The sequence below is a fragment of the Berghia stephanieae genome, chromosome 4 (assembly GCF_034508935.2).
Source record: "Berghia stephanieae isolate SIO BIC M18660-M18661 chromosome 4, UCSD_Bste_1.3, whole genome shotgun sequence".
NCBI classification, from domain to species: domain Eukaryota; kingdom Metazoa; phylum Mollusca; class Gastropoda; order Nudibranchia; family Aeolidiidae; genus Berghia; species Berghia stephanieae.
The window spans coordinates 54,005,260-54,015,259 of record NC_088363.1 but is presented as its reverse complement, the minus strand read 5'-3'; the positions used below and the strand labels follow the sequence as shown (position 1 = coordinate 54,015,259).

The 10,000-nt window shown below is 36.2% G+C and overlaps 1 protein-coding gene across 2 annotated transcripts in view; it reads left to right on the top strand.

The window, feature by feature from the left end:
• LOC144970828 (uncharacterized) overlaps positions 1-10,000 on the top strand; it is a 66,627-nt gene that overhangs the window by 3,936 nt on the left and 52,691 nt on the right. For both annotated transcript variants that reach the window (XM_078910894.1, XM_078910895.1), the window contains exon 2: positions 8,920-9,661. In XM_078910894.1, coding sequence (XP_078767020.1) covers positions 9,097-9,661 — 565 coding nt within the window. In that variant the 5' untranslated portion in view covers positions 8,920-9,096. The remainder of the gene's footprint in view (positions 1-8,919; positions 9,662-10,000) is intronic.

Below are 10,000 nucleotides of genomic sequence, written 5' to 3'. Positions count from 1 at the left end.
ATCTGACGTCATAAATTATTATTGTAAACTTGATATCATTACACGTTACTATTTAGGGAGAGGGGTAGAATAATGTAGTTTGTCTCACCAGTTAAATCTCATCTTTTCTTCAGATCTAACCGTTTTCCCATTAAATTCAATTTCTAGAATCCGGTTCATTCCGATAAAATACCGAATTTAGCCGGTTGGGCGCAAAAGTCAAACCACTGGTTATTCGCTCTCTCTCTCTCTCTCTCTCTCTCTCTCTCTCTCTCTCTCTCTCTCTCTCTCTCTTTATTCTCCTTCTCTCTCTCTCTCTCTCTCTCTCTCTCTCTCTCTCTCTCTCTCTCTCTCTCTCTCTTATAATCGTGCATGCGAATATATTGATCTCTAATAAATTTCCAGGAACTCATTCCATATTGACATTAGGCGATCATAATATTATTATTGTACTCTATCAATCTTCCACTTTTATCGTTTATCGTTATCGTTTTGAATAATATTTCCTCATTCACTTCCTTTTCAAGTCAATCAAAATCAAAGTAGTCATTCAGAGTCAATAGAACTGGAGTTTATCCTCGCTGAAAAGGGTGATCCATAGCGTGAAACGCACAATAGCAATTGTTTTCCACCCTTTGGATAGGACGCTAGTTTATCACAAAGTACTTTCCGCCTTTTTGTACTGTGTGAAATGAAAATTTATTCAATATGACTTAAATGAGGCATTATGAATTGTATCGAGTATAATGAAACAATGGAAATGTGTTATATAATATTATGTGTGCAGCTTTTTGTACCGATTTACAGACTGTTGCTGTCAACGCCCCCCCCCCCCCCCCCACCTCCCCGTCCCCCCTTTCCCCCAACTATTTTGTCGCACAAGCTGGTGTCACTATTTCTAATACATTGATGTGTCGTATTGATTGGATTGATGAAACATCTAATTGACCCAGTAGCCTTTACCGTTCTATCACACCTCCTCTTTCCTCCTACGCAGCAACCACTTAGCTAATCCTCTTAATTTCTTTGTCTCTAAGGACAACATGATCGATGACGAACACAACACTGCCGTTCTATGAAAAAAAAAAAAAAAAGAAAAACACAACCCATTTTCACCATTTTGGCCAGAAAACCTGCCCTTCATATATAGATCGATTAAAATGACCCATATCCTGTCAAAAACTCTTAAACCTGGGACTTCAAGGAAGTGTTCGCGGAGAGAGTTTGAGAGTTTTTGACAAGATGAGGGTCATTTTAATCGATCGATCTGGGTGGGGTTCCTGACCTCCCATAGTGGGCAGGAGGGTACATACTGTGTTTTCTATCCCCTTATATCTGTTTTCCAACATGCTTTCTATCTTTGTCTTGGAATGATATTGCTTGGTTTTGTCCTGGCCCTGGCCGGAGTCCTAGCTGGGAGGGAAACAGTCAAATGCATAGTTATTGTTTTGGGAGATGATATTTTTTTCCTTGTAAATCATCTCTCTATTATGTATTATTATATTTGTTATTTTGAATTTATAATGTAAGCATTTGAGTGTATTCCTCTTTGTTGGGTCTTGTGCTTGTGTCCAGATGAGACTTATAGGTGGTCTCAACCTAAGTACTTTGATAGTGTGCTCTTGGAATCTACATCTGATCCCTATTTGTTCCCAGTTCCCCTATGTCTTACTTTTTCTTGGGTGCTTTATTTCTAATTCTAGAACTTTTTACTATCCCATTTTCTTCCTTTTTACTGGCGCTGATATAACCTAAATGTGTTGCAAGCGCCGTAAAACCCTTAAAAAACAAACAAAATCGATCGATATTTGAAGGAAGAATTTTCTGGCCAATTTTTAAAAAATGTGTTTTTTCCCCCATTTAAATAACGACAGAACACTTTCCTCCACTGTGTAATGAGGACTACCATGGATACTGTGTGTAACAAAAATATGACTCACCAAGTCAGTATGGTGTTATGTTGGAAGAATCTCGATGAAGAAAATAGAGTTTAAAGCTAAAGTTAATAAAGTCTAGACTAAAGCCAGAATATTTTAGATTAACTTTCCCTGAATATTTCAAAATCACTTTCTTCATATTTCATTGGAATCATCGACAGTTGAAACATTAAAATTTCGTAAAATGATCATCTAATCCATGTCTTATAAAGCAGCACCAAACACGTTAGCTGGAGATTGGCGTTCTGTTCATTGTATTTCTTGTTCTTGTTCTTGTTATTGTTATTGTTCTTGTCATTGTTATTGTTATTGTTATTATCATAATTATCATTATTATCATTATAATCATTATCATTATTAATATTATTATCATTATTATTATTATCATTGTCATTATTATTATCATTATTATTATTATTATTATTATTATTATTATTATTATTATTATTATTATTATTATTATTATTATTATTATTACTATTATTGTCATCATCATTATTGTTATTATTATTGATATTATTATTTTAAAGAAATCTTAAGATTTTTGAAGTAGAAGAAAAAATCAAGTAAAAAAAAAAAGCCACTGTCACCAATTCATGAATTATTAAAATCCAAAGTTTCATAGTTAATTAGTTAATCATAAAACCCAATTCTGGGTGGGGTTCCTACATCCCATAGCGGGCAGGGAGGTACTTGCTGTGTCTTCTATCCCCTCTTATCTGTTTTCCAATTGCTTTCTGTCTTTGTCTTGGAATGAGATTACTTAGTTTTGTTCTGCCCCTGGCCGGAGTCCTTGACTGAGAGGGAAAAAGTCGAATGTATAGTTATAGTTTTGGGAAATGATATTTTCTTCCTTGTAAATAATCTCTCTGTTATGCATTGTATTATGTTTAGTTTACATATTATATGATTGGTAAACATTTGAGTGTATTCCTCTTAGTTGGGACCTGTGCTTGTGTCTGGATGAGACTTTTAGGTGATCTCAAACTAAGTACTTTGACGGTGTGCTCTTGAATCTACATCTGTTCCCTATTTGAACCAATTCCCCTTTGTCTTACCTTTTCTTTTGTGCTTTAATTGTAATTCTAGAACTTTTTACTATCCCATTTTCTTCCTTTTTAGTGGCGTTGATATGACCTTAATGTGTTGCAAGCGCCGTAAAACCCTTAAAAACAAAACAAAAACAATAAAACCCAATTCCAATTATTGGGTTCATCCCCGCGTTTTTGTCACCGTTTTTTTTGAAAGCCATCAGTAGGTGAATGATTGGAGGAGGGAATGAGTCGCCTTCCAAAAGATTAAAAATAAATCTAAAAACTAAAATTCCCTTTATTCATCCCATAGGGGAGATTTGTCTCTATGATCTATTCCAAGGGAACACTGGAATAACCCAGGCGTCAGCCGCAGTGCAGCGACGCAAATTGAGCTAGGGCCCCGGATTGAGTAACTCACTTGCCTTCAGATCGGAAGGCTATGTGGTCTTGTGGTCTGAGCGGAGCACAGTTGAGTCCTTGGAAAAGGCTCTTTCCTCATATTCTCTCACCGGGCCCTGGTGTAAAATGAGTACCTGACTTTTAACAGCAATATGCCTGTCGAAAAAAATTGTAATAATCGCCTAACTGGCGCCATTCTCATCCTACATGTTAAATATTGCTTGTAAAGCGCTTTGAACACAATAAGTGGATATTTCCCTACATAAAAGTAAAACAAAACTAATAAATAGTTAATTAAATAAATAAATAAATAAATAAAACATAAATAAATAAATACAGTTCCATGGTCGTATCGGACTTCGTATTAGTTAAGTGGAATTTTTAAAAAAATCATTAGCAGTTTAATTAATATCGACTATTTTCTTTGTAAAACTGGGGTAAGCGATTTGTTTGTTCTACAATATTCAAACTGTATTTGTAATGAAACCTGTACGAATCACGTAACCCAATCATATCATCAATATTATAGTTATAGCAGTTCCTTGCCCTGACCCCCTACATAGCAATGGTCAAAGCCTAGGCTAGATACCATTAATCCCCCACAAATCGCCATATCTCTCAATGATTCATTCATGACCATATCATTCCCGTACAAACCTGTACTGCATATATATATATATATATATATATATATATATATATATATATATATATATATATATATATATATATATGAGTTTTTATTTATAGCGCAATATCCACTTACTGTCCTCAAAGCGCTTTACAAGGTATCCCTGACTAACAGCAACATGTAACATGTAGAACGAGACATGGCGCATGTTAGGCGATATTACAGGGTTTTTTTTATCCCGACAGAGACAACAATGTAAACGACCAGGTAGGTACTCATTTTACACCCAAGTACGGTGAGAGAGTGTGAGTAAAGAGCCTTTTCCAAGGACTCAACTTAGCGCCTTAGGACCTTCCGATCCGAAAGCGAGTGTCTTACCACTAGACCACATAGCCGCACAATATAACACTCTTTTCAGTTTGGTTAGAAAACTAAAGCAATTATTGCTGCTTAACATCATCATCATCATTATCGTCGTCGTTGTCGTCGTCATCGTCATCATCCTCATCCTCATCATCATCATCATCATCATCATCATCATCATCATCATAATCATCGTCATCATTGACATCACAAAATCCCCTTGCTATAGAAACAAATACCTACGTTCTTATCACAATTCAGTTATTCATTTACCATAGTATGGTGCATTTAGCGACATTGGCAATAAGGACTTACTGATAATAACGATGATATGGAATGTTATCCGTATCAAGAAGGCTTCCCGATCATTTCCCCCTTGCCACCTGGGTGTTGCTTCGAATCCTTATCTAAGCTCTCTAGAATGTTCTCAAGGTCCGCCCACATCTACCATCGTAGCACAAGAGCTGTCACTTTGTAATGAAATAGGCTTGATTATTACTGGACCTTTTTCTATGTAATCCTTTAGAGCCATCAGCCCCACGGAGCCGGTGCTTATCGCGGTTTCTATAGCTTTAAAAGGATAATAGCTTCTTGCTACCATTTATATAGTAGGAAGTAGGTCTATCGCAAAGTACTTTCCGGTAGATCTAATAGACCCAGCTAAAAAAAATAAAAAAATCACTGCTGAGCGGAAAGATGGGTCAGGATAAAAAAAATTTCAACTGCAGTCGGTCCGATCCCGGCCCCATTGCGCGAGAAGCAAGTGCTCTACCAACTGAGGTATACTGAACCTACCTGCCCCTTAAAGCTTTTACCAATGATTCGCGTTTACAGATTATGGAATTCTTTGACTGGCGTAAACAAACATAGATAAATAAATAGATAAATAAATAGATAAATAAATGGATAAATAAAAAGATAAATAAACATTCACATAATATAATTTCCAGATATATACAAGCCATATTTTATGGATTATTTCAGGAATATTATCACTTCACATATCACCGTTTAGAGACCATGGGTCACATATTGTCCTATTTTAGTTTAATCTTTTTGTTGTTGTTGTTTATTTTTTTTTTTTTGTTTTTTAAAAAAAAATTTAAATAAAGCCATTTAGCCGATTTCCTTCTCAATGTGAGACAAAATTCCTTCTCTATGTGGTCTAGTGGTTAGGACACTCGCCTTCCGATTGGAGTGTTCTGGGTTCGAGTCCCGCTCTGAGTGGCGCATAGTTGAGTCCTTGGAAAAAGGCTCTTTACTCACATTCTCTCACCGTACTCAGATGTAAACGTTAAAGCGTTGCCTCTGTCCGAAAAAAAAGTAATAATAGCGCCAAAGAGGCGTCATGTCTTGTCCTACATGTTTAATGTTGCTGTTAACTAGAGACCGCCTGTACAGCGACCTGAGCACGTTTAGTGGATATTGTGCTATATAAAGGTCGCTTTAAAAAAAGTATGTCCTATGCTCATTGTAAAATTAATTTTTTAGAAAATAGGACAACTTAATACTGAAAATGATTATCCGTCCAGAATCTTTTCTGTCGGGTGACAGCAATTTCCTCTATCGCTCCATCATTTACTGACTGGTTATTAACTGCTTTTCAATTGGAAATAAACAATCATAGGTAAGGATAAGGAGGGTGGACTCCACTATTATTTCAATAGACGGGGATATCATGAATAATATTGGAGATTTTCTCTAGCTGGCATCAACAGCAAGAAAAAAAAGGAAGGGGGGGGAGGGGGGTGCAAACAAACAAAAGGAATTGAGAAACAAGACGTTTCTAAGACCTTAAAATGCTACAATATTCGATTCTTTCATCTCTTTGTTTTTATTGAGTTATTTTTATCGTGCTCAATAACACAACGAGCTTACGGGTATGTGTTATTGCACGATAAAAACATAACAAGTTTAATAAATACTAAGAAATGAAAGAATACGCTTATTCCACCCCTCCAAGTAAGATTATTAGATATTTTGTAACCAAATGGTCTGGTACTAATAGTCTTCAACAGTCATAACGTCACTTCCTTCCTAATGACGCATGGTAACTTAGTAACACTGGCTCTAAACTATCGGAACAATGGCGGACGCCGTATGAAATATTTCTCCGGGGAGCTTAAACGCGTATCCAGAGGATAAAAAACCCATCAATTTGATCATGTTTTGACTTTTACACATTCTGATCACAAGACATATGAAAAGGGAATGAAAAGTTCTAGCCAGCATGAAGAATAAAAAGTAATGATTTTCTTTGTTTAGAACCAAGATGGCCGCCGTTGCCGGGCGCGTGACATCAGACTACTGAATCCAATTTGACCCAAAACTAAAAACGAGACGGGCAAAAGTCATGTGACATATTAGGATGAGAACGAAAGGATTGGAAAAATTGATAGCAACGGAAAGGTTGGATGGGAAAAGGGCACTTGGCCGTCAGCGAAAGGTTTGCCAAAAATGGTTGGGGTCAGAAAAAAAAAACAACCCCCCCCCCCGAAAAAAACAACCCCCCCCCCCCAAAAAAAAACAAAACAAAAAACGACACGTGCAGAAGATGAAGGAAGTAGTGGAGAGCCTTGATCGCCAATGCTGTGAAGCATGGCACAACATGATGATTTAGAAAATAGAGGCTTAAGAAGAAGGATTTTTTCTTGAAATTAGGACAATGTTGTATGATGGTTTGATTTACAGTTTGAAAAATGATCACCTGTTCATAACTTTCCACTGTGATAATGTGATTAGATTATAATGAAATAAGAAGCAGGCATAGATTAAACATATACATATTTAAAGACAAAATGTCCATGAATTGAAGTGCCAAGAATGATAAGAAAATATAATAATTCATTAACTGGGATAAATCACAAACATATTGCATTTATTTTCATATTTTTAGATACTCTGGGTCATTCGTTTTTCTTCCATATTTTGGCTTCTTGCCTGTATACAGGTAGAAGAGGAGAGCATGAATGATAAATCAAAATTTCTCCACACGTTTACGTTAACGTATTATAATAAGAATATTCTGAATGCGTCAAAGAATCACAACTTACAAATGTATTCGTGTGTATTGTGTCACCTGTAATGTATGCCCCATTGACCGATCCAATAAACCTTGGATTAACATGAGAATACAATGAACGTACAAACAATTGTTGGCCTCTGTTTGAAGTATTCTACGACACTGCCATACTCTGAAGAAGAAGAAGAAAAAAAAAACTCCTAAAAAACCACAACACATTTTTAGATTTCGGCTAAAAAACTCGTCCTTCAAATATCGATCGAATAAAATAACTCTCATTTTGTCAAAAACTCTCAAACCCGGAAGTTCAAATGGAGGTCCCAGGTTTGAGAACTATTGACAAGTCGACGGTTATTTCAATCGACCACTATTATTTGAAAGAAAAGTTTTCTGGCAAATTATTAAAAAATCTGTTTGTTTTTTAGTGTACGACAGAGCTGCTTATGATATTTCAATGCTAGGATAGGGACAGGAATATTTTAATTCATAAAATCAATGAATTCACGAATGGCTTAAGTAGAACGAATAAATTGAATATTATCTTCTCCTCCTTTGCCCAAAGGCAAAGAAAAACGTCGATGAGGACTCCAGTGAATTCGATGAGATTGATATTTGAAGTACATAATTATGTCAAGATCCTTGAGCACGCGGACTAAAAATAATAATAATAAGCTTTCCCTTTTGCCCAGTGGGTCTGATCATGGATACGATATTTTGATATTTAGATATAATCTGCAAATACCATGGATACTACTCGACATTTTTCTAAATGAATAACTGGCGTCAATATAGGAAATAATATTGGTCTTTAAAAAAAGGAATTACTTTAAAAATAGAGAGAATTAAAAAATATGAAAGCTGTTTTGAAATACAATAGGATTCAGTAGTCTGATGTAACGCCGCCCGGCAACGGCGGCCATCTTGGTTCTAAACAAACAAAATCATTCCTTTTTATTCTGCATGCTGGCTAGAACTTTTCATATGCCTTGTGATCAGAATGTGTAAAAGTCAAAACATGATCAAATTTATGCTTTGTTTCCTCTGGATATGCTTTTACGCTCGCCGGAGAAATATTTCATACGGGCGTCCGCCATTGTTCCGATAGTTTAGAGCCAGTGTTACTAAGTTACCATGCGTCATTAGGAAGGAAGTGACGTTACGACTGTTGAAGAGTATTTACCAAAAAGTTCCGAAAACAAGCTTGACTTGGCCTTTGACCTTACGCAGGGGCTACAAATATTTACAGAGGGTCATTTCCTGTAATTGTCTTTAATTACCTGTTTATATCATTATCATCTCTTTTAGTTTTGTTAAAGGCCAAGTGGGGAAAACGGCATTATACAATTTTCTGCATAATGTTTTGTTGTTACTTATCTATTTGTTGTTTCTTTACATAATGTGAAGGGTTTGTGCCCGAAATGCTCGTTTAGTATTGTTATTTATTGAGGCAAACCTTTATTTTTCTTTTCCACCTTTTGCAAGGATAACAAAAAGGTTGAATATGAAACAATTGATAACATTTCATCGCTATGCTTTTATTTATATCTTTTACAGATTGAGGAATTGCTATGAAAAAAATCAAAGAAGCCAAGAACACTGTTTGAAAATGTTGAAAACTTGGATAACATGAGCCTGCATTTTAGAATAAAATGGTACCCTTATAGAAAAGGCGAAATGTGAAAACAACGACTCAAATTAAAAATCGAGAAAAGAGTGTTTATCACTGTCACCATGGCAACAGCAATGACAGATAATAGCAACCACTCATCGGGAACAACGACTCCCACCCATCTACTTCAAGTACCGTCAACAACCTCTACGTCATCTAGTCATCGTGGATTACTCCCCTTCCCTACATCTCCTTCCCTCCCAGACAGGAGAGCTCGTTTTAGGCGTCTCAACGTTTCCTTGGCGACGCAAAGTACACCGTCGGCCAGTTATGATTTCTCAGGCCTTCCTAGCGATAAACCAACATGGCGACGGACAAGTATGAGCACGGACTCGACTTCCAGCATCGACAATGTAAACCATTCCCTCAACCACTGGGAATCAAACCTTAACAGTAATAGTTCCAATAACAACATCACCAGAAGACGGAAGTATAGGGACCTGAATGACGGGCACCAGATAACCTGGTCCCAAGAAAGGGAGAGAATGAATAGTGAAAGAAACAGAGAGTGGAGGAAGGAAGAAGGAAAGGAGGATCTTTTTATAAAGTTGGGACCCCCAGTTCTCCCTCCAGTGGGTTCTTACGACAAAAGCAATCATCCCACGAATACCTCCACTGTCAGCACAGGTAAGATATTATTTCTATGATACATGGAACAATCTAAAAGATAGATAGACGTCTATGTTGTTTTCTGATCTTATAAAATTGAGCTTTTTAAAAAGCTTTTTGTTATATAGCACAGTATCCACTAAACGTGCTCAAAGCGTTTTACAGGGGGAATATTTAATGCTATAATAGGGACAGGAATCTTTTAATTCATAAACATTCAATCTTTTTATTGTATATTCTTCCCATTTTAAGGTCAATTTGAAAAAATAGATCAAGATAAATATTGTTGATGATAACTTATAACCATCCTTTCCTTTCCTTTGAGCTGGGTTTGAAAATCATCCACGTAATGATAGC